The sequence below is a fragment of the Argiope bruennichi genome, chromosome 9 (genome assembly GCF_947563725.1).
Source record: "Argiope bruennichi chromosome 9, qqArgBrue1.1, whole genome shotgun sequence".
Taxonomy (NCBI): domain Eukaryota; kingdom Metazoa; phylum Arthropoda; class Arachnida; order Araneae; family Araneidae; genus Argiope; species Argiope bruennichi.
Window position 1 is genome coordinate 99436863 of NC_079159.1, and position 26055 is coordinate 99462917.

Sequence of the window (26055 nt, forward strand, 5' to 3'; positions counted from 1 at the left end):
GAAAGAAAGAGGTCTTCTGTTGAGTGAAGTAACCGTCTCTCTTTAAATCGCAATGCAATTGAATTACAGAGAAAGAATGAATCTCATGAGGAGCGAAGTGATCGCCCAGCCACTGTAGTTTACAAAGAAATATTATGAAGCAAGTAGAATTTTATTTTCACATCAGAATATACAGAGTCGATAAACAAGTGTGGAACAATGGGTACAATGACTTATTTGTATATTTTTAAACTTTAAAACAGCTTTTCTGTAACATATTTTTAGTGAATTGCTTTGTCTATGAAATATTATAATTTTACCTTTTTAACAGCATAAATATTTCTGAATGTGTTCTATAAAAACTTGTTTTGTAGTTATTTTTGATGATTTTTAAATATATTTTTACGTTTATTTGATGTTGCGTGACATGCCCATGTCTTATCGGGTGAAGGCTAGACTTAAGTTTAAAGTTAATTTTTACCTTGGATGTTATGTCTCGGACGACGCTGTGCGGGTACTGCTAGTTCTTACATAAAACTACGACAGATAATGGTTATTTCAAGAGTTATAAACATAATTCAGAAGTGAATATTTCCTTTATTTAAATGTTAACAAAATTGTTAAAAAATGTAGTGTAACGAAAAAATATATTAAGTAAAATATGAAGCATTTTTAATTGACTTCTAAATTTTTGTTTTCATAATTTTAAAGTGAATTATGATTAAGGAATAAAATTTTCGATCAAGAAAAATTTAAAATGAAATGATCTTAAATATATGGAATAATTTTTTCATGTACTATATTGGTTTCTACTTGATTCTTTCTATGTACTCAGACCACATAAGGGGCGATGTGGTTGTACAAAATGGTGATATAGTTTAGACTTCGTCTAAGCTTTGATTTTTCCTTGCATTTAAAGTCATTCGTAGAAATACCTTTCTTCGGCGAGGTTTAATAATCAATATGGTCCGAATGCTTTACCTTACCAGTTCTCCTGGTGTCATAGGATCTTGTATCAATAAGCAAATTTTTATGGACTATGCAACTCATCAGCAACCATCCACAATTCATATCAATGTGCTTTGACCTAGTGAAGTAGATTTTTGCTTTTGATGTTACTCAATATGGGCAGCCAAGCTATGAAATTAAATGTAGTTACTGGTAGAGGATATGCTCAATAAAATACTCACCTGACCAAGTATTAACCAGGCGAGTCTGCAATAGACAACAAATAGTACTTATTTCTGAAGAATCGCTTACGTGTCTCTTAGGTTGACGAGAAGTCGACGATGATATCCATTTTTAGCCGAATATTGGATCTCTGGCAATTTTATATCCAACAAAAGTTATTGTGTATAAGAGAAAACTATGAAAGACAATGTTTCACTCAAAAAATTCACAATATCTGCTAATTTGTGTCCATGCTAGCGGATCTTCCGGTAGCCTTTAACCCATTGCGCTTGATCATTAGAGGGCTGGTAGCCACATCCAAGTTAATTTATATAGCAAAATAAATATGTTTGAATAAAGGAAAAAAATACAGTACAACATCAATTTTAGGGAAATCAATCATGAATTTTATGCTCAGTGTTACTGAACAACAGGTTAAGCAACATGTTAATACCTCGTTTGTGGAATGGAAGATTCTTGAAGTCCATAAGGTTTACACATTTCTTTAACATTTTCCGATATTCTTCAATTCTTTTCTGTTCGCTAAGTCCTTTGTAAAACCACTCCCTTACCATGTAGATCCAAGGTAAGTGATGATTTTTTCAATATTTTGACAGACTGTTTATATTTTATTGCTATCTATTCTTTCATTGATTTTGATTTAATCATTTAATCAAATTGTAAATATATATTATAGCATTAATATCAGTTACACGTAACAAAGAAGACTAGTTTAAAATATCATGTTTAATATGATTGAAGTTTAAAGTTTCAGTTTGAAATTTATAGCACAAGAGCCAATTTTGGCCATATTTCGCCAAACATATAGTAAAAATTATATTGCAAATATTAAAAATTGAATACAACATGTAGACTAAATAAATTAGCGGGAGAAATTTTTAACTCTATTTACTTATATAATGTAATGAAATTGTCCCTTTCTTTGGGAAAGTTAAAAAAAATGGAATATTAGGCCTCTTCCTATTAATAAAAAATATGCAACACATTGTAAAATGTATTATTTAGATTGAGGTGACAAAAGTCAGGAGATAATAATATGAAAATACAATATCAATAGTAATCACATACTAAATGAACCGTGCATTAGCAGGGCTTTCATTATATTCAAGTGATTCATGTGAAAAGAATGCACGGATTTTGAACACGGAATGGTAATTAGACGCATGGAACATTACATTTCGGAAATAATAAGAGAATTCAACATTCCGAGATCCACAATATCAGAAGTGTGCCGAAGATACCTAATTTGAGACTTAACTCCATACCATGGACAACGCAGAGACTGACCGCCTGCATTTAATGACCGAGACCAGCGACGTATGCGTAGAATTGCAATATTAAGAGACAAACAATACTGCGTGAAATAACTGCAGGAATCAATGTAGGACGTATGACGTACATGTCCGTTAGAACAGTGCGGTCAAAATTGAATTTAAGGAGCTATAGCAGCAGAAGACCGAGTCGAATGTCTTTACCAACAGCACGACATCGTCTGCAGAGCCTCTCCTTGCTCATAACTATATCGATCAGACTCTAAACTACTGGAAAACCGTTGCTTGATCGGATAGTCACGATTTCAGTTGATAAGAACTGATGGTAGGTTTCGAGGGTGACACAGTGTAAACAAATCCAGGGACCCAAGTTGTTAATAAGGCACTTGTATAAGCTGGTGGTGGCTCCATAATAGAATGCATGGAATGGAACGGGTCCTCTGGTCCAGATGAATCAATCATTGACTGAAAATGGTTATGTTCAGTTACTTGGAGACCACTTGCAGCCATTCATGGTTGGTTGGTTGTTCGGTTTTTTTAGCGCAAGAGTCATGTTTGGCTATGCCTCTCCAAGCAGATGCAGCCATTCATGGACTTCATGTTCCTAAACAACGGATTTTTAAGGATGGCAGTGCGCCAATGTCACCGGTTCCCAACTGTTCGCAATTGGTTTGAACATTCTGTATAATTCCTGCGAATGATTTGGCCAATATGATCGCCCACCATGAATTCCATCTAACATTTATGGGACATAACATTTTTTAGAGAGGTCCTGCACCGGCAACACGTGGAACATTTTCGAGAGAAAAGATATCTTGCATCTGCAACACTTTCGCAATAATGGACGTTCTATGGAGGCAACATGGTTCAATATTTCTACAAGGAACTTGAACGCATTGAGTTCCTGTCATGTCGATTTGCTGCACTTCGCAGAGCAAAATGAAGTCCGACATTGTTTTGGGAATAGTAATTGGTTCATCCTCATGTAGACCGACTTTTGTCGTCACCCCAGTATAGATTGCTGAGTGTTTTTATAGTTATGTCTCAACATATTCACGAACTGTATGGTTATAGCAGGCATATTTATTTTGTCCATAAATATAAATGACAGCAACAACATCAATAATTTCTTTTAAAAAATATATTGTTTAGTTCACACACCTACAAGATTATTTCTCTATAAATCTTTTTTTAAAATGTCATTTTAACCCAGGAGATAAAAAACGACATTGCCATATTTTAAAAAGGCAGATCTATGGATTGCAACTGTACAGTTCAAAATCTGATACAAATCTACATTTCTAGAGATAAAACCATATGATACTACGTATTTAGTTGCGATGTTAATTATCTACTTTTCACACATATGAATGTTAGACGAACTTCCCTTTAATAAATTTTCCTTGAAGTTTGATAACCCTCTATAATATCGGTATAAAGACAGCATACCAAATTTAGACTTTCTAGCTCTTTATGTTTTTCAGTGATAATGCTTACGGACAGACTGATAGACATATCATTTCAATTTTTTTTCTTTTTTCGAATTCTTGTAAAGGGAAAAATATGGGATGATTCATCAAAATCTTGAGATCGATTACAACATTTTCTCTTTATACACTTTGTATACGTGAAAGTCAATCTATGTTGCATGGATACCAGGATAAGAATGCTCTTAAATGGTAAATAATTAAAATGTATCAATAAAGAAAGGTAGGTAGGTATTTTGAGATTTAGTGGCGCAAGAGCCAAATATGGCTATACTGCGCCAAACAAATGGTAAAAATGTATCAAGTACAATTCAGTCATACAATTTAAAATTAAAAATATGATTATATGGAAGACAAATAATGAATAGTAACAGTGGTCTTAAAAATGCAAATTACATCCCAGAAATGAAATTTTCCAAAAATGTCAAAAGGTTAAAATATCAATGAAATTTAAAAAGGTAAAAGTGCAACTCTCATGATAAAAAGACAGGTACAATAAACAAGTACGGAAACAAGTGAAAAAAATCATTGTAACCTTTTTAATCGATGTCTCTTCAAGTATTTCTTGTGAATTGGTGTATTTGAAGGTTGACTGTAAAATTTTTTTCGGTCAACCCATTCAACCATACTTTTTTGAAGACTTAGTCTAAAAACAGGTTTGTCCACTGTGGTGGAATCGGTAGAATGTTCCGGAGCAGGTGGTGTTTCATCAATTGTTTCATGAGGATTATATACTATTGCATTATCCGATTCTATTTCGCTATCAGTGTTTTGATTGGGTTTATCTGTGGACATAGTTTCAAGCATAGAGTTGGCTTCGTCCATTTTATCATCTATTTTGGATTTAATGGTCGAAGAGCTAAAATTAGCGACTGGCATAGATTTGGAGACTTCTCGAGGTGAAGTCTTCCAGAATTTAGAACTGGATACATTTTCAGAATTTTGCTTGTGGTTTTTACATTTTTTCTTGTATGTAACGGTTTTAAATTCATGAAGGTCCTGTGGCATTTCACTGGAGGGGACCTTAGAAGTTTTACATTCATGACCAGTTGGCTGAGAAACAATTTTACTATTTAGAGCAACTGGCAATGACCTTACAACAGTGGATTCGGGAGTATTATCCGTAAGTATGTTGTTTCCATTGTTTTGAGTCAGATCAGTTGCAGATTGTTTTTTGATCATAGAAGAGTAGCTAGAACCAGAAACAGGAGTTTGAGATTTAACAATTTTACGAGCTTCAGAATAAGAAATCTGTTTTTTAATTTTTGTACTAATTTCCTTTTCTAACTGCCATGCTGGACAGTTTCGAGAAAATGAACTGTGCGCACCTTTGCAATTAAAGCATTTTTCCGTAGATGTGCATTCCGTACTATCGTGACCTGCTTCCGCACAGCGGGCGCAAGTTAGAGTCCCGCGGCAAGAAGTTCTTGAATGTCCGAACCGTTGACACTTATAACAACGAAGTGGGTTCGGAATATATGGTCGAACCAACAGACGCATGTACCCTGCCTTAATGTACTCGGGTAATTTGGAAAAATTAAATGTAAGAATCAGATGCTTGGTATTTAGGAGCTGGCCATCCCTCCGTATAGAGATACGCCGTACATGGCTAACCCCTTGTCCTTGCAACTCTTTAGTTATTTCTTCTATGGGTACATTGAACAGCTCCCCGCAAGTAATAACACCTTTGGAGGAGTTCAATGAAGAATGTGGAGAAACAATGACTGGTATATTTTCCAAGGATTTTAATTTCATAATTTGTACAGATTGTTTACGGGATTGTACTTCGACCAGCAAATCGCCAGATCGAAGTTTTTTAATACTTTTAACTTCACCAATATTGCCAGTTATACCTCTTTCAACAAGAAAGGGAGAGACAGAATGGAATGTATCATTAGTAGCAGAGGATCTTTTGATAATGAAAAATGTTGGAAAATTAGGTACTGTTTGAAAGGTAGAAACATTTTGTTACCCACTGAAGGGAGCAGATTTCCGTTTGCCCATACGATACTGAGGAAATTTCAGGCCCGACGGCACCGCCCACCACGGAGCCCAACAAGGGAAGGCAGCCACCGGCTCTGGCCATTCCCAGCCTCGGCGCTTACCTTGGTGCTAGCCGGAACCTATACGCTCGGAGTTACCCCCGGGGACAGTGACCACCCTTAACGCCAAGCCCAAGGAGTAACCCCTTCGCTTGATCCCTAGCAGACTAGCCACTCAGGTGCCTATCTACCAGCCGATTGATGCACAGGGGACCACAGTGCACCACCCGTCTTTCTAGTGGGTTGCCACGCACGGCCAACACGTGGGGTTTTGGCTGTCCATGAGAAGCAAGAAGCAAACAGATCGGCGACAGCTTCTCATGGAGAGCTCCCTCGCCTGCCGTCGAGGAATGGAAGGATCAAGTAAATAGCAGAAGGCGTAGAGGAGAATAAACTTAAAGGGAGTAGAGATCCCTGGGGTACCTCGGGATTGGGACACCCGTACTCACCTATAGTAGGTGAGCCCCTGAGGGGTCAATAAAGAAAATTTCAAGTAAAATGTTTAAATCCAATGAATGCTCTGCGATGGTAGTATTCAAAGAACTATTATTATCTCCATATATCAGTCTTTCATTGAAAATTTTGTACTTTCCTTTCGAAAACTAATGCTCTGTGTTGTGTGTGCTATCTCCAATATCTCGGTTATTATCTCCATCTGTTAGATATTCATCTGACGGGAAGCGAAGCAGATATCTCCTTTTCTATGATGGCTGAAAAAAATACGTTCTACGAATGCATTATTGGATTTAGATGATTTTTTGATTTATCAGAAAGAATTTTTAGGCAATGGATCAACTACATTTTTGATATATGAATATAATGCCAAATACATGCATATTTTGGCTTCTTTGTTTAAATTTTTAAATGGAACTTATTTTTGGGAAAATATAACTATTGCTAATGATAACTGAAACTGATGATTTATAAACAACTACATGATACCACATCATTGGTAAATAACAATATTTCTAAACATTTTAAGCCTATAAAATGAATCAGTTTTATCTCTTAATTCTCTGATTGTCAGCAGATGTTATAACTATAGTTGATGCAATTGAATTTGCCATTTTGTAAACATTTACTTAGTGTTTAATCGCAGGTGAATTATGCAAGAAACATTTTTTTTTTAAATAACAAGGTCAATGAGACAAAATTTTAAATAAAGAAGATGAATTATTTGTATTTAGATTAAAAATATAATCTAATATAAGTCACATCATTGAGAACAAGGAAAATATAATCAGAACCACTTAAATTAGATAGAACCAGATGCATTCTGATTTAATTGCCGCTGACTATAAAATTCAGAATTTTCTAAACCGAATGCTTCGTTAATAGCCTATCCGACTAACAAGGGGAGGGCATGAGGTTGAAAATTCAGTCCGTGATGAGATTTAGCACAATGATAGTATACATTTAGAATGCTCACTCAAGAAAATATTAAAGCGCAATGGCCAAAAGATTTCCAGAAAATGGCCCTCAAACTTTCTGCTTATCTACTAATAATGTGTCGCCGTTATCAAACCGCGACTAATATAGTGGTTAAGACACTGGCGTAGCAAACTCGAAGACCCGAGTTCGGTACTAAGCTAGCACTTATTGCTTTAATCTTTCTAATTTATTTCAAATTAATTTAATAATTCACAAACAATTTTAATTAATACGTTTTTTTTTTCTTTTTATGCAGAAATAAATATTTGTTCTCCTAATTCGTGGATTATAATTTAATTTTTAGAAGAAAAATAATTATAAGTATGAATGCATTTTTTAAATAATCAGAATTGGTTAAATTAAATTAACCTTTTAAAGATGGCTTCAATTAATATGATACCCATTTTTATATGGAAAAATAAATGTATTTTCTCTTAATACCTGAATTATAAATTATTTTAAAAACATTTAAGATATGAGCGCTTTTTTCTTTTAAAAAATTAGTATTTAAATAAAATTAGACAGTTTTAATTAGTATGTTACTCTTTTATCAATCAAAAATAAAAGTTTTACTTTATTTAAAATTTTAATTAGGAAAAATAATTACATATGTAAATTAAATTATAATAAATATTATTTAATTGCTGACATCATAAAAATATTTCGTCATTACATACAAGATACAATGGTAATTATCAAATAAACATTTCAAACAAGATATATTTTGACATCTTGCAAAATTCATCAATAATGATTATCCACTAGAGAAACTTTAAAGGAATCGATGAAAAAAAAAAGGAATAATTATACCTTAAATAATTAACCTTAAAGGAATAATTTCATTACTTTAAATCGGGCAGCGCACAAAGCATATCATGTGTTGCTAAAATTTTGAAACATTTGTCTTTGCATTCCATAACTTAATACGTGCTCTCTAATTCTTCTTTTCGATTATTAACATTCTAAATGTTAATAATCGAAATTTTATATATTTCAGCTTCTCCCTTTAATTCCCGATATAAATACAGCTTCGTTGAGTTATAATAAAAAATTTATCTTTATTAAAATCCAAAAATTTAAAACTTTTAGTGATTTTAAGATAAAAATAGTTATTTTGAAATATTTTCATAGTTAATATTATATTTATAATTATTTTAACATCTAAAAATTTAATTATAATTATAATTCAAGAACAATATATATAAACATAAATTTATTTTTTAAAAGAAAAATAACTAACTTATGCATTAAGAGAATATACATTTATTTTTTTTTCTATTTAAAAATGAGTATCATATTAATTGAAACCATCTTTAAATTGTTAATTTAAGTAATTATGAATATTTGAAAAATTGCATTCATACTAATAACTATTTTTCTTTTAAAAATTAAATTATAGTCCACGAATTAGGAGAACAAATATTTATTTCTGCGTAAAAAAATGAGAAAAAAAGTATTAAAACTGTTTTCAAATTGTTAAATTAATTTGAAATAAATTAAAGAAAAAAAAAACAAAAAAGCAAAAAGTGCTAACTCGGAACGCTAGCACTTTTTGTTACACCAGTGTCTTAACCATTATACTCTTTATTATTAATTCCGGTTTTATGACACAAGGGCCACATATGGCCATGCTGCGCCAAAACGTGGTTAGAGCTGTGAATAAAAGGTAAAATTTTAAATATCATAATTGAAAAATGGTCTTAAAAGCATAAAATCCAGTATAACAAAAAACAGAACAAATGTAACAAAAGCTAAAAAATTTCAAATGCGAGGGTAAAAACCAATGGTCTTCAAATATTTAAAAAGGTTACAATGGGGACGTTCTCCCACCAAGTCACAAATATGTGGTGACTATGCAACAAAAAAAACGTAATCGATGGTGATTAAAAGAATGGAATTCGATTAAAATATGGATGACCGTATAAACAACATTGCATGATGTGCATAAAGGACAGCTTTCACCTAACAAAAGATGTTTATGAGTGAATCGCGGAGTCGAGTCAATTTGACATCGAGAAACCATTATATTCTTCGCGGCTCGGCAACGGCAACACATTGTTAGTATACAAGCTATGCAGAAAGTTTGAGGGCCCTTTTCTCGAAATCTTCTGGCTGTTGCACTTCAATATTTTCATGAACGAACATTTTAAATGTATACTACCTTTGTGCTAAATCTCATCACGAACTGAATTTTCAACCTCGTGCCCTCCTTTTGCAAGTAATAAATAAATATATAAATAAATAACCCTATTAGCACAAATGCTACGATATCTTTATGATATTGGCCTGTATTTAGAATATTGAGCAACATCATAGAGATATCGTACTATATCTTGCGCTAATAGGGGAAAAAAACTACCAGAAGCCAAATAATTTTCAGCCACTAATTTATACTGAAACATTCTTTACTTAGCCGCTGGAAGACAATGCACTTTGAAAATAACCGGAAATAGTTCTTACAATTGTACAACTGACATGGAACGAACATATTGTGATATAACCTGTAACGACAAGTTCCACGGAAGGTACTACTGTTTGCCAGGGAGAGGTTGGAATTCGACACTTCCCGTTTGTGCAGCTCCAAGAGGCAAGTTTGAATATTCAGTATATCTAATTTAACGTTTAAACATTGCCGAAATCAAAGATATTTATCCGACATTTAAATGCTGAGTTGGTGGCAATTTTCTGCGCACTCGAGAAAATTTCATCCTTTACTCAGCGTAAATTTATTATTTACACCGATAGCATGAGCGCACTGGATACACTGTCGCATTACCACAATCGGATACATTCGATTGCCATTAAAATTTTGTTCACTTTGCGACTGCTTCAGAAAGATGGATTTCAAGCAATTTTCTGTTGGGTTCCGAGTCATGTCGGCATCTTGGGAAATGAGAAGGCAGACTTGGCTGCAAAATCTGCATTGGCTTCTTTGAGCATAGACCTCCCCTTTTATGATATTAAAAGGTCCATTGCCCATCATTTCTCTTCTATCTGGCAAAAGTCATGGGATCGGCAGACTGAAAATAAATTACATTGTATAAAAGCGGATATTATTCCTTGGCCTGTCCATCCTATATGCGAGATGGATGTTAAATTGACACGTCTCCGTATAGGACATACGCGCTTTACCCACAAACATCTCGTATTTGGGGAAAATGCGCCTATGTGCAATAGCTGCAAAGTTAATTTTACTATTCGGCATATCTTAATTGAATGTCCCGTCTTTAATTCATACCGTACTCGTTTTTTTTTTACTTTGGCTTCAACATTGCAGGACTTAGTGGGTGAAAGATACCACCCAAATATTTTTAAATTCTTAAGAGCTATTGGCTTTTTAACTTGTATTTAGACTTTTTAATCATCCTTTTTTGCGCTGAACATTCCTTTTTGTGTATTTGTACGTTTCATCATTGTAACAAAATCTCATGAATCAGTTTTTAAATTTTAAGATGTTAAAACTATTTTCACATCATTTTTTGGGTGAAATTTTCTTTATTTATATGTGTTAATTAAATAAATGGATGTTTAACAAATTTTATGCATGTACCATTTGATTGGCGCAGTATAGCCAAATTTGGCTCTTGCGCCAGTAAAACACACAAAACAAACCGACATTTAAAATTAATATTTAGCCTTTTACATGAAAGGATCACTTGATACTTTTGAAATTTTTCTATGTATAAGGTTTTGAAGTTTAAAGCAACTGATTGTTTGTCAAAATGTCGAGTTTGAATTTTTTTGACGATTTCATTGCTTTTTCTGTGCTTCGTACACGAGACAGTAGAAATGTATTAATAATGGATACAATTCTATAATAGAAATAAATTTTCAAACTTTATAGTTTAGAAATATTATAGGTGAAATTCATTTATGAGATATTGATATGCGAGAAAGCTAAAATGTAACCAACTCTGAAAGAGTTTCATATCATTTGTTTATAAATTCAAAATTTACTCTTTATAATTAGCTGCTCATTCATCACAAGACAAGGCATCATTAATTCTTCATGAGAAAAAGAATGTGTCAGAAAGAAACAAAATATATTGTTATAATGAATGCACTCATACAAATTTACATTTTGATTAGTATCGGTTAGTTAGTTAGTTACTTCTGATTTTGTGGCACAAGAGCCATATCTGGCTATGCTGCGCCAAACATATTTGATTAGTATCGGAATTTATGAAAGAAATTAAACCAGCATCTCTGACACTTAGACCTGTTTAAAGGATTTTTCATTTCCTCGTATATGAAGTGTACAAAGAGAAAGTATTTCAAAATTCAAGTATTCGAAACACGAGATTTTGACTATTATTGAAGCTTCACATCTCTCCAATTCATGAAAATACATTTTTCGAATTATGCCTGTCCGTGAACATGATAACTTAAAAACGCTTTGAGCTTTGGAATGCTGTCTTGACAACAAAATTTGTAGATTTCTGCTAAATTTTGAACAAAATCGATTCAAATTAAGTTTTTATGTCTATTTGTTTGAGAGAAAGCGAACAAAATAACTTCAAAACATAAAGAACTAGTTGGATAAAAATGGGTCCACAGGTTTAACATTTAAAAAGATGTACATCAAATTTGAATGAAATATTGGCCATTTGTCCGTCTGTACATCTGCTTGCACCTAATCGAGCAGTTCGCGATAAGCATAATTAATATATGGCATGTGATCTTGCATCTAAAATTGCAATTCTGTATCAAATTTTTGTTTCCATCGGCTGAAAGATGAAGATAAAATCTTTAAAATGTTAAGATGCATAATGAGGATGAAATCTCCATATATCAGTTGAAAATCGCAAACAAAAAGTTTTGCCATCTCACATGGAGTTATGTTGTTGTTGTTACTTATGGCACTTGTACAAGCCCGCTGACGAAGCCAGCGATTTTAGCCGAGTTCTTTTACAGTAGCTTCTGAGGGTAAAAGCATCCGAGAGCAGTTTGACTTCTAACTCGTATGAAGATGACACTCGCATATTCGCTTGCACAACCCCTAAAAGGCTCTTTCACACACCTCACAGATAGAAAGGTTAAAGAACAACCATGCCAGTGAACCAGAACTCGTACCCAGGACACCCAGATCACAGGGAAGACGCGCTACACCTAGGCAAGGTCTCCGGGTGGGTTGTGAGTTTTATTGGCGCAAGAGCCAACCTTGGCTAAACTGCGCCAAACGTATGGTTAGAATATTGACGATCGTGGAATAGAAAAAACGTTAAAATAATTGTATCAAAAGATTTTTAAAAGAGTTACTTTAAAAGTATGAATTTCACACGTGAAAAAGTTAAAAAATGATAAGAACTAGATATATCCGTACAAACCAATGGCCCTTAAAAACTGAAAAAGATTTCCATGGGGCTTTACTCCCACTAAGTCCGACATTGTTAGTGATGAAGTTTTAAAAAAATGAATACGTTGAGTATTAAAATTTGGACACTCAATCAAAATATGATTAACACTAAAAACAGTATCGCAAGTAGGACATGTAGGTGCCCTTTCTCCGAATAGTAAATATTTGTGAGTGAAACGGGTGTGCCCCACACGCAGACGAGTCAACTTCACATCATGTCTTCGCAAAGGCAGAGCCGACCACAAACCAATTACTGGTTTAACAGCGTGCAGCTTGTTATTGACTTTTTGATCCCATGTTTCCTGCCATGATTTATATATGAAATTAGCAAAGGACCTCTTGATGTCACAAAAGGCAAGAGGGGCAGTAAAAATAAGGAGGCATCTCTAGCAGCTTTGTCTGCCAGTTCATTGCCATAAATCCCGACATGGCTGGGAACCCAACAAAAAAGAATTGAGAAACCCTGATTCTGGATAGTGCGCAAAAGGATGAATATTTCATGAACAACTGGGTGTATCTGACAGTGAAAATTAGAGAGCGTTTGCAATGAACTCATGCTGTCGCTATAAATGAAAAATTTGCTGCGAGTTGAAAGTGATATTTTCTGGAGAGCACAGAGGATATCTGTGAGCTCAGCAGTAAATACAGAACAACAGCTCTCCAGACGATAACTGTCGATATCAGATCCAATTACTACTCCACAGCCAACATGTTCGTCTGATTTTGAGCCATCAGTATAAACTGGGATGTAAGAACCATACTGATAGCGGTGTGAGTAAAACATTTGTTGGAAAATAACTGGTGGAGTTTTAGACTTGTCAAATCCAGAAAATGGGTTAAGGAAAGTAATTTGTGGCAGATCCCAAGGTGAAAACGCTAACGGATCATTGGTCAGAAGAGTTATGTTATCAAAGAATGAGTCCTGGATCATTTTTTCAACTCTCATTCTGAAAGGAAGGATGTGTGAGGGCCGAGCATTGTAGAGTCGAAGGAGAGACGAGGGAATAGAACTTTGACAAATAGGGTGCCGGGGGACTGATAATGTATGAAAATAGTACTGTGCTGAGACTTTCTTTCGACGCAAATCGGCAAGGTCTCCGGCCTTGGGAGTTATGATACAGGAAAAAGAATCAAAATTTTCTGAAATATAATTAACAGCGAAAAAAATTCCATTATAGGATTCGTTTCCAGGGATGAAAATGCTTATCTGTTATTCCCCCCCCCCACACACACACACATATATACTCAAAGTGAAAAGTACAGTCACGAAATATTTTCTGCTTCTAAAAAAAAGAATTTATTTTCTTACTAAAAGTGAATTAATATTTGTTACAGTTGGGCATAAAAATATTAAATATTTAAAATTTTTATTTTTAAATTAAAATATTTAAAAATTGAATTATTGGCAAAGGTTTTCTAAGATACATATTATAAATAATTCATAAAATTTGCATATTAATAGACTTTTAGTAACATCTTCTAACGAATTTAATAAACGTAATGCAGACGACAAAAATAAAAATACAACTTTAAATTAAAATATGCATCCATTTTATCATTAGATCCAAATTTGCTTCCAGTGAAAAAGGAAAAGGCTATTTGTCCTGATCCTGGCACACCCAAGGATGGAGGCAGGGTAGATCTCAAGGGAAACCCCATTCCTACACAACACATTTTCAAAGAAGGGGATGTAATTCTTTACTTCTGCAATGAGAAGAACACAGATTTCCAACCAAGCACGTATCTTACCTGCAGATCGGATACTACTTGGGATGGAATACTTCCTCAGTGTGGGCCCTCTCATAAAAGTAAGCCTAATTAAGTCACTCATGGATAGTGATGTACAAATATTGTAGAATTGTTTAGTCCCGTTTCTGCTTTTTGCTTACAGTTAAAAAATCAGCGAAGAATTGTCTATTGCGCTAACCTTAGGCAGCATATATTTTGAGGCTCTTATTTTAATAACTCATCAGTTTAGTTCTAAAGAACATTTACACTTTCTAAAGTACATTCACAGTTTTGCACATAATTCTTGAGAGCTATCTTAAAATACCTGCATCCAAAATTTATTTTATTTCCTTGAACAGTTGCCATAAGCTGATGTACCGGAATTTTTTTTCCAAGTCATTCTGTTATTCGCTAATAAAAAGTCTTCCACAACTGTAGTCTTTCGAATAGGTATTCTTTTGTAAAAACGGCTTGTTTCTGAATGCTTACCCCACTTTTAAATTTTGTTTCATGATTTTATAAACGTTCTGTATATGTGACACCATATTCCAAATATATTTTCAGAAGAAGCCGCCGTCCAGACGGAGTCGTCTTGTAAACATCCGGGAGTGGTCGAAAATGGAATAATTGAAGATTTTGCATCCGAAACTGAACAATTTTCGGAAGGCACGGAATTAAGGTTCTTATGTAGGGAAGGTTATGAAATACAAGGTCCGAATGTCATTTATTGTCTTCGCAATTTTTCATGGTCAGAGGCCCCACCAATCTGCAAACAAATTGATGCAATCGCAGGTAAAGAATTTCTTTCGAAAAGTTCTAGTGATAGATATATGCATTGTTTTTTTTCCCAAAAAAGTTAATAAATTTATATGTATGCTTTTCTTATAGCATCGATATCTCCTGAAAACCTATCTTGTAAACATCCCGGTATTGTAAAAAATGGCTTTATTGTGGAAGATGTATCAGAAATGCAAAGCTTTCCCGTAGGGAGTGTTTTGAGATTCCAATGCAAAGAAGGATACGAAATGGTAGGAGTTGATGTTATTCATTGCCTTCATAGTGTTGATCAAAGAGGTTATTGGTCAGATCTACTACCATTCTGTAGATATATTCCTACAACGACAAGTAAGAAAATTTGATGGCACAATTAAGAAGAAATTTGATTTTATCATCTTTTGAAAATTCCAAATAAAATTTTTTTTTTCAGCGATGAAAACCGCTGCAAAATTTTCTTGCACACATCCTGGAATAGTCGAAAATGGTTTTACTGAAGATTATCCTCTAGGAACACAAAGTTTTCCTGTAGGTACAGCTCTGAAATTTCAGTGTAGAGAAGGCTATGAAATAGAAGGCCCAAAACATCTGTATTGTATACGCAATGGGGAGTGGTCAGAGAGTCCACCACGTTGCAAAGTTATGCCAACAACACCAGGTAAGAAAATCCCAATCCCATCTTTCAAAGAAAACTTTATAAAACAGTGTATTAAAGAGTAAAGGAATTAATTTACTTTTTTTTTCTGTTAGCCCCAGAAGTGACTTGTGAGCATCCTGGAATGGTAAAAAACGGCAGGTTTGAAGGGGATACATCCATGACTAATTTTCCCGTGGGTACACCTCTGACAATCAATTGTACAGCAGGAACTCAGAGAGAAGGGCCAAAGACTATCTACTGTTTATACACTGGAAAGTGGTCAGAAGCACCACCTACCTGTAAATTTATTCGAGTACCAACAAGACAAGGCAAACAATGATAACACTCGTTAAATTTTTGTTTAATTCAGTTTATGAATTTTAATGATGTTTTGAGTTAATGGAAACTTTTTTTAATTTTAGTACCTCAGAGGGCATCGCAAGTACTATGCAAGCATCCTGGAGCAATAGAGAATGGTGTAAATAAATATAGTGCAGAAGTATACATGGTGGGTAGTGAAATAAAATTCGAATGCAAAGAAGGCTATACGATAGAAGGGTCAGACACTCTTTACTGCCAGGACAATGGCCAATGGACATCAGCCCCTCCAATATGCATACCACAAGAAAAAATACCAGGCAAGCTAGTTTGATTTCTATTTTATTTGTCAAATAATTTCTAAAAATGTCGCATAAAAAGAAATTATGCAAATCGAATTTCCTCCTTCCGTGAAGAAAATTGATACACAGACTTTTCCGAAGTTGGTTGGTTGGTTAATTGGATTTTTCTGGCGCAAGAGCCATGTTTGGCTATGCTGCGCCAAGCTTATGGTAGATAAAACACTATACTGCGCTAGACGTTTGGTATTCAAAAAACATGTCAAGTACGATTCAGACATACAATTTAAAATTACAAATTCTCGTGATAAAATGAAAGACAAATAAGGAATAGTATCAGTATTCTTAAAAATGCAAATTATATCCCAGAAAGGAAAATTTTCCAAAAATGTTAAAACATTAAAATATCAATGAAATTTAAAACGTGAAAATGCAAATCACATAACATTAGAACAGATGCAATATACTTCAAAAAGAAGTTAAAAAATTCATTGTAATCTCTTTATTCGATGTTTCTTTAAGTATTTGTTACGAACAGGTGTATTTGATGATTCATCATAAAAATTTTTAAGATCAACCCATTTAACCGTACATTTTTGGGGACTTTGTCTAAAAACAGTTTTATTAACTGCAGTGAAATCGGTAGAATGTTCCGGAGCAGGTGGGGTTTCATCGATTGTTTCGTGAGGGTTGTATTCAATAGTATTATCCGATTCTATTTCAGTGTCAGTATTTTGATTGGGCTTATCTGTGCACATGGTTTCAAACACGGAGTTGGTTTCATCCATTTTATCAGCTGATTTGGAATTTATGGTCTGCGAAGAGCTAAAATTAGAGGCTGGCATAGATTGGGAGACTTGTCGAGGTGAAGTCTTCCAGAATTTAGAATTCGATATATTTTCAGAATTGTGATCTTTTTTATATTTTTTCTTATATGTAACAGTTTTAAATTTATTCAAGTCCTGTGGTATTTCACCGGATGGGACATTACTAGTTTCGCCAGTTGGCTGAGGAACATCAGTTCCACCAACTGCTGGATCAAATGCAAGTTTCGAAAGGTTTGTTTCTTTGCAAACTGGAGACATTTTAGTTTCCGTTTTTTCAGTTCTCACTTCATATTTTGATTTTCCTTTTTTCTTAAGATTCTTTGCAGTTCGTGAAGGAAGGTTTTGAGCAATAACGGGAGTACATGGATTAGTATCTGGCTGTGATTTATTAGTTGTGAAAGGTTGTAACTTTGTAAGTGGAGGACAAACAACTCGAGTTAATTTTTCATCTGTCTGAGTACAACCAGAAATAGTATTTTTGACTACTCGTGAGTAGGGTAATGAAGCTGATGTATTGGAAGGTTGGGGATACACAAGTTTCCTTGCCTCAGAATATGATAAATTTTTAGTTACTTTGAATTCTTGAATTTTTTTTTCCATTTTCCACTTATCGCAATCCTTGGAATCTGAGGTGTGGGGATTATCACAATTAACACATTTGGGATCTGCATTGCATTCTGTACTCGAATGTCCAAGGGATGCACAGCGGGAATAAGTCTGTTTACCTCGACAAGCGTTTTTCGAATGGCCGAACCTCTGACAGTTAAAACATCGTAAAGGAGTAGGAATATATGGGCGAACCTTATATCGTGCATAACCAGCAAGAATAGTTTTCGGAAGCAGAGAAGTACAAAAAGTTAAGATTATGTGCTTCGTTGGAATTAGTTGACCATTACGTTTTATTTTTATTCGGCGGGCTTCACAAACTTTTTGGCTTTTTAGCTCACTAACAAGTTCAGACTCTGAAACAGATTCGAGGTCAAGTTCAGAAATAACACCACGGCAATAGTTTAATGATTTATGAGCATATGTTTCCACAGGAAATTCTCCTAAATACTTCAAATTTTTAAGAACAGATATTTGTGATTTTGTGGCTGCTTCAATCAATAAATCTCCAGATTTAAGTTTTTTAGTATCATTGACTTCTCCAATGGTTGAGGCAATAAGTTTCTGAATAAGAAAAGGCGAGACTTTATGGAAGGTTTTTTCAGTGTGCAAGATGATAAAAGAAGTATTTTCTGTAATCGAGTATCCGGACAAAGACGTTTCGAAAAGACCCATACAAAGTACAATTCATATTCGGGTTTCGACGGCACCGCCCACCACGGAGCCCAACAAGGGAAGGCAGCCACCGGCTCTAGGCATCCCCAGCCTCGGCGCTTACCTTGATGCTAATCGGAACCTATACGCTAAGGGCCACTTCCAGGAACGTCTACCACCCTTAACGCAGAGCCCCAGAAGGTGACCCCTTCGCTTGATCCCTAGCAGACTAACCACTCTGGTGGTTAGCTACCGACCGAATTGATACACTGGGGACCAACAGTGCACCACCCGTCTAATGGGTTGCCACGCACGGTCAACACGTGGGACATTGGCTGTCCATGAGAAGCAAGAAGCAAACAGAGCGGCGACAGCTTCTCATGGAGAGCTCCCTCGCTTGCCGTCGAGGGAAGGAAAGACACAGCAGACAGCAGAAGGCGGAGAGGAGAGCGAACTGAAAGGGAGTAAAGATCCCTGGGTACCTCGGGATTGGGACACCCGTACTCACCTATAGTAGGTGAGCCCCTGAGGGGGGACTTTTCCGAAGATACACAGAATAATCATTTGATACACAGAATGATCTTAAGTTCTATAATTTTGAATTTAAACGACACGAAATGATAAATAACATTAAAATGCAAAGGAAAAATGTCCAAGCTTTCATTTTTCAAGTGTCCAATATAGCTGCCTTTTGTTACGTTGTAATATTAAAGAAGTATCAAATTTATCTTAGTCTATTCCTTTGGTTGCTGGGTTTGTTACGATTTAGTGGCGCAAGAGCCAAGAATGGGCAAACTGCGCCAGACAAATGATTTCAAAAATAAACTCGTTTCTTTTTCTTTGGAGTTACCGGAAAGTAATAGAAATATTTTATTCATTTACACATGTGACTTGTGGACAAAGAAGCACGTAGTTCATCTTTTACCGATTCCTAAAGAAAGAAGACAATCCTCGAGTAATTCAAACGGATGAATTTTTAGGGCTTTAAAGAATTTTTTTTCCTTCTGTGCATACAAGCTTCCAACAATTTGCTTTACTTTTATTTTACTACAGATATCCCATGTTTTCGAATTGATGATATTGCCCGAAATTATTCTGAAATGTTATTGCTTTGATTTGGTACTTTCTACGTAATTCGCGATTGCCAATAATTATTACCGACACTTAAAAAAAAATTACAAAGTGCTTTACTGCCAATGCCAGATCCAGAACTGTGAACGAACGCGATGCTATAATGTAATTAGCGGAGCCATCCGAAGATCTTTCTTGCACTAAAATGAACTTTGTATTAACAATTTATTAACTCGCCTTCTGTTATGTCTGTTGTCCTGCTCGTTGCAAATTTTGTAACCGATTATTAAGTTATTTCCCGATGAGCTGGAGACTTTAAACATCTTTCAAAACTGGTTAAAAATGACATATTAACTCACTGTCTTGTCTGTCTATTAGATATCTATGTCATGCCAATTCGTTTGCTCATCGGAAAGTTAATTTAAAATTAATTGCAAAATTTTACACACGCAAGCCTTAAAAGTAGAACATAACTATTTAAATAAGAAATATCTAAGAGTACCAAAATATTAAGAGCAATTTCTCAAAGAAATAGTAAGAGTAATTTCTCTAAGCTCCAAACAAATAATATTCAAAATTTGAGTTCGTGAATTTTTATAATTGTTAATCACGGTTGGTTGGTTTGTAGAGTTTAATGGCGCAAATGCCATGATGCGTCACACATATGATTAAAGTTGAACATGGAAACTAAAATACACTAGATTTTTAAAAAGTTATCAAAAAACTTCTTTAAAGAGCTTCATATAAAAAAGCAAGCGTAAAATCTACAAGAAAACGAAATAGGAATTATAAAATCGAGAGGAAGTTTCAGGAAAATGCATTAAAATGTACATAAAAACACTCGTACACAGGAAATGTTAAAAAATATATATAAAACAAATACTATAAACGCGTTCAAGATGTAAAAAAGTTAAGAATTTTTAAGCTATGCAAAAAGAAATTGCAAAGGGAAGAATGTTATTTATTTTTATACTTTGTTGGAATAATATATTTAAGTTTAGGTTTTTTTCCCCTAATGAAAGGAGGTGGTAGAGTACAGACATCTTCAGATGTCTCTTCAAGTTCCTCACTCATGTCGTACTCCAACATGTCCTCTGAAGCACTCGAAATAGTCATTTCTGTGTCAATTTTAGGTTGTAAGACAGAGTTCCTTTCTAATGTAGAGACAACCAAATGTTCAAAATTAGATTTTCTCAATACGAGTACATGTGTCACTTTGTCATTTTTTTTATAACAGAAGATTTGGTATCTTGCATCATAACAGAGTTTGATATTTGGTGGGGTGAAGTTTTCTAGAATTTGGAAAACGATTCTTTATCTGTGTGGGACTTAGGAGAAACTTATTGGGATGATTTTGCTTTGGTTTGGTTTGGTTTTAATTTGGGATACTTCTTGATTTTTTTTCTTTTTTGAACTTGTTTGAAGCCAGTAAGATCTGGGGAAGTAGACGCACATTCTGAAACATTCTTCTCCAGATAGCAAATTTTTCAGCACTTATTTTTGTGAAAATGCTGTTAGAAAGGATTCAATAGATCTAGGACAAATTTTAATAGGGATGTAAGATTTTTTAAAAGAAGAGGCATTAGAAGTTAACAGAGATTATTTGGATGCTTTTAGTTTCAAGGGTATTTTAGTTTCGGAGATTAGCAGTTGCATGAGTTAATCCAGATTGGCGAATGAAAAGTAAGTTGTTGTTGTGGTTGTTTATTGGCGCAAGAGCCATATTTGGCTATTCTGCGCCACACAAATGGTAAAATATAAAACTAAAAGATACATATTTTATTAAAATATACAAAACAATTGTACAGAGATAAAAATGACGTCTTAAATACCACGATACAAAATGCAAAATCATAAAAACATTCAAAAACAAGGGAAGAAAGTGAAATCTACTAAATCTGATTATAAAAAGAAATGGATTTTAAAAAGTTAAAAATATTCGGGTGGTGTTTTTCGCCCACCAAGTCACGCATATTTACAGAGAGCGAATTAAAATAATAATAACGATGATTATTAAATGAACTACATTGAACCAAAATATGTGCAATGCTAAAATCAACATGACATCGAGGACAGACTGGTGGTCTTTCGCCAAAAAGAAAATGACGGTGAGTAAAACGAGTATGTCCTATACGGAGACGAGTCAGTTTCACATCGAACTCTCGCACAGGAATAACAGGCCAGACATCAATCGAAGGTTTAAAAGTATGCAATTTATTATGAATTTGTTTATCCCATTTTTCCTGCCACGTGGTATCAAGACAGCTAACAAGAGTTTTCTTGATATCACAGTAGGGAAGTTCTTGTGTTAAAAAAGAAGCAGATTTCGCAGTAGAGTCTGCCGCTTCGTTGCCAGAAATGCCTACATGACTCGGCACCCAACAATAGGTAATATTACAACCCTTTTTCTGAAGTTGTTGTAAACAGTATAAAATTTTGAAAGCCTCGGGGTGCATTCGATTGTTGTAGTGGGACAGAGTTTCTAAAGCGCTCATGCTGTCTGTATAAATAATTACGTTATGCTGAGTAGCAGGTGATATTTCCTGAAGAGCACAGGAAGTGGCCACTAACTCAGAGGTATACACAAAGTTATATTTATGAAGCCGATAGCTCAAAGTATAAGACGGAGTGACAATACCACAACCAACATATTTCTCCGATTTTGAGCCATCTGTAAAAAATGGTAGGTGGGAAGAATACAAACAGCGATGGCTAGAAAATAATTGTTGGAAAACCACAGGCGAAGTCACAGATTTATCAAATTTATAAAATGGATTCAAGAATGAAAATTGTGGAATATCTCAGGGAGGAATGCAAAAGTAATCAACAGATTTGATATTAACATTGTTACGGTCCAAATCATGCAAGAGCATTTTGACTCTCTCACAAAATGGAAGAACATGATAGGGTCGAGCGTCATATATTCTTCGAAGACTAGCCGGAAGATCAGTTTTACACAAAGGATGGTTCGGCACAGTCTGCACACGGAAAAAAAATAGATATTTTTTTCCGTCTTAAATCAAGAGGTAGCTGGTGACAAATATTATACAGACTTTCTACTAGTGAAGTTCTAAAGGCGCCTGAGGAAATTCTTAGAGCGCTGTGATGAATGGTATCCAGCCTGTATAAAACACTAGGGCGAGCGGATCCATGCACCATGCATCCATAATCTAGACGAGAAAGAATGACTATCTCATAAATGCGAAGAAGGGAGGTTCGATCGGCTCCCCACGATGTATTTGAGAGCACTTTTAAAATGTTTAGAGATTGTTCACATTTCTTCTTCAAGTGTAAAACATGTGGAAGGAAGGTGAGCTTGTGATCGAAAATCACTCCCAAAAGACGCAATTCTTTAGAAACAGGAACATTTCGGATATGAATGTTCGGATCAAGGTGCATATTTCTTTTCCTGCAGAAATGGATGCACCGACTTTTATCGGCAGATATAGTGTGCCCATTATTATCGCACCACGTTACCAACTTGTTAACTGCATTTTGCAGCTGTCGCTCAATTAACGACATGTTCTTACCTTGACAGGAAATTTGAAGGTCATCAACATATAAACTTCCATGAACAGATGGTGGCAAGATGTTTAAAATCTGACTAAGATGAATGATGAATAGTGTGACACTGAGGACGCTTCCTTGCGGGACACCCTCAGCCTGGATAAAATTATCAGAATAAAAATTACTCATGCGAACACGAAACGTTCTACGAGATAAAAAGTTTTTAAAAAATATTGGTAAATTACCTCTAAAACCGAAGGTAAAAAGAGTAGAAAGTATGCCATGTCTCCATGTGCGATCATAAGCTTTTTCAATGTCCACAAATATAGAGACAAGGTGATTTCTTCTAACAAAGGCATTTCGAATTTGGGTTTCCAGAAAGACTAGATTGTCGAAAGTAGATCGTCCTCTACGGAATCCACTCTGCCACGGGGAGATGCAACCCTGTTCTTCTAATTGAAATAGAAGCCGGGTATTAACCATTGGCTCAAAGGTTTTGCAAAGACAATTCCTCAGTGCAATTGGTCGGTAGTTCAAAGGGTCGGATGGATCTTTGCCAGGTTTTAGGATTGGAATCGCAATAGCTTCGTGCCATTGTGCAGGGCACTTTTGTTCAGTCCAAATTCTGTTAAATAGAAATAACAGATTGGGAAGGGAAGTTGAATTCAAATGGCGAAGCATATTATATGTGATTCCATCTGGACCGGGACTGGTATTGTGGGTTTTAGATAATGCCGCTTCTAATTCACACAAACGAAAATCACAGTTGTAAGGAGAGGTACTTCGGTCATTAAAACGAAAAGGCATCCGTTCCGCGCGATTCTTAATTGCCAGAAAATTAGGATTATAAGAATCTGTTGCAGAAACTTGTGCAAATGCATGACCGAGTATATTAACTACATCTAAGGAGGCGGAATGCACCGTGTTTCCTGTTTTTAAAACTGGAATAGAAGATTCACTGTAAATCCCATTTGCGGCTTTTATCTTTTTCCACAAAAGTTTAGTGGAAGTTGAGGATGTGATTGATGACACAAAATTTATCCAAGATTCCCTCTGACTACGACAGCGAATGCGTCGAGCTAAGGCTTTGGCTTTCTTAAAAGCGACAAGATTTTCTGTCGTAGGGTACCTTCTAAAAATGGTCCACCGTTTTTTCTGGTTCTTAAAACTGTCGCGACAGGCATCATTCCACCAAGATTTGCGATATTTTATTAAACGCGGTGAGGTTTTTGGTATTGAAGCATTTGCGGCGTGTATTATAATGTCAAAAACATTCTGTACTGCTTCCGTGATGTCGGAAGTTTTGACCATTGTCTCTGTTATATTTGCCAGTTGGGAGAATGCAGCCCAGTCTGCCCGTTGAAATAGAAAGCGTGATGGACAGCGAGTCGGAACACCACACTCAGCTTGGGAGACTATTACAGGATAATGATCACTATTGTACAGATCATCATCGACCTTAAAATTCATCAATGGAAGAAGCTCGGGAGAACAAATGGCCAGGTCAAGACTATGGAAGCTACGTGTGGGTTCGTGGAAGTATGTTTTCTCGTCATTATTTAGAAGACAGATACAGTTATTTGATATGAACTGTTCGATCTGTCTCCCACGAGTATTTGTGCTATACGAACCCCACAAAGTGCTATGTCCGTTGAAATCGCCGAGAATAATGAAAGGTTTTGGAAGTTGGTCCAGTAAGTCGTCAAGACCTTGTTGACGAATGACATCATGAGACGGCAGATAGATACTGCAGACTGTGACTAACGTTCGTGTGTGAACTTGCACAGCCACAGCCTGCAAAGTCGTATGTAAAGTGAGTGGTGTGCTCGGATGAAGATTGGATGTGAAGAGACAGACACCACCAGAACTGTGAGTTCCTGTGTCTGCATCTTTTCGAACACAGTTATAGCCGCGCAATTTAATCGGAATATTGGCAGTCAGGAATGTTTCTTGGACACAGAAACAGAATGAAATTTGTTGAAAATTGTCTTGATGTCAGAGAGTTTGGATCGAAGGCCGCGACAATTCCATGAAAGGAAGGTACCCATTAAGAAAGTCTTGTAACGGTAGAGGAATTAAAGGCAATGTTAGGGAGGATGCGAAATATCGCAGTTCATTTTCAAATCATCCTCTTCGTCCGATGGGTGAAGTGAGATAAGATCAGGAGTTTTAGGCATACCGCCAAAAATGGAAGCTAAGTCTTTGTGTACTATGCCCTGATTCTCAAGTCCCAGAGCAACTGAATTTTGTGAAAGGGATTTTTTAAATTTTGATGAAAAATCTTTCAGCAAGGCCACGTTTGGAAAGCTTTAGCTTTAAAGATTTGTTAGACTTTGCTTTCTGTTTTGGTGTTTTTTGTTTAACAGGTTCGGAGGGACAGGTTGAAGAATTTTCTGTATCAGATTCAGATGCCTTATCAGGAAGTTTTGCGTTAGGATTGCGTTTTGAACAATCTGAACATGAACAATTTTTGCAAAAGGATTTTTGAGTAGCAGAAGCATAACAGAGACCAGGTTTCGGAGTTAGGGCTAGAATTTTCCTTCTAGCTTCGGGATAAGAAATATTTTCTTTTCTTTTAGTTGTGGTTATTTTTTTCTCTAATTGCCAGCATTCACATGATCGGGAGAATGATGTATGGTTGCCATTGCAGTTGACACACTTTTCTGGTGCCGAACACTGCTGGCTATCGTGGCCCTTTTCTGCACAGCGGGCGCAAGTAAGAGTCCCGCGGCAGTTGGCCTTCGAATGGCCAAAACGCTGGCATTGAAAACACCTTAAAGGATTTGGAATATACTGTCTGATAGGTAATTTAATATATCCAGCACATACGTATTCGGGTAATTGGGGTGTGAAATGTCAGGATGTAATGTTTTGTGG

The 26055-nt window shown here is 35.3% G+C and overlaps 1 protein-coding gene across 5 annotated transcripts in view; it reads left to right on the plus strand.

Annotated features, from left to right (window-relative positions):
* Window positions 1–26055, plus strand: part of LOC129984683 (P-selectin-like) — a 100328-nt gene that overhangs the window by 62642 nt on the left and 11631 nt on the right. The window contains exons 6-12 of one of the 5 annotated variants that reach the window (XM_056094617.1): window positions 9815–9988; window positions 14338–14565; window positions 15050–15277; window positions 15374–15610; window positions 15693–15917; window positions 16010–16225; window positions 16319–16534. In XM_056094617.1, the coding sequence (XP_055950592.1) occupies window positions 9815–9988; window positions 14338–14565; window positions 15050–15277; window positions 15374–15610; window positions 15693–15917; window positions 16010–16225; window positions 16319–16534 (1524 nt within the window). Of the gene's footprint in view, window positions 1–9814; window positions 9989–14319; window positions 14566–15049; window positions 15278–15373; window positions 15611–15692; window positions 15918–16009; window positions 16226–16318; window positions 16535–26055 lie in introns of all 5 variants that reach the window. The other 4 variants (XM_056094616.1, XM_056094620.1, XM_056094618.1 and 1 more) reach the window with 4 other exon arrangements.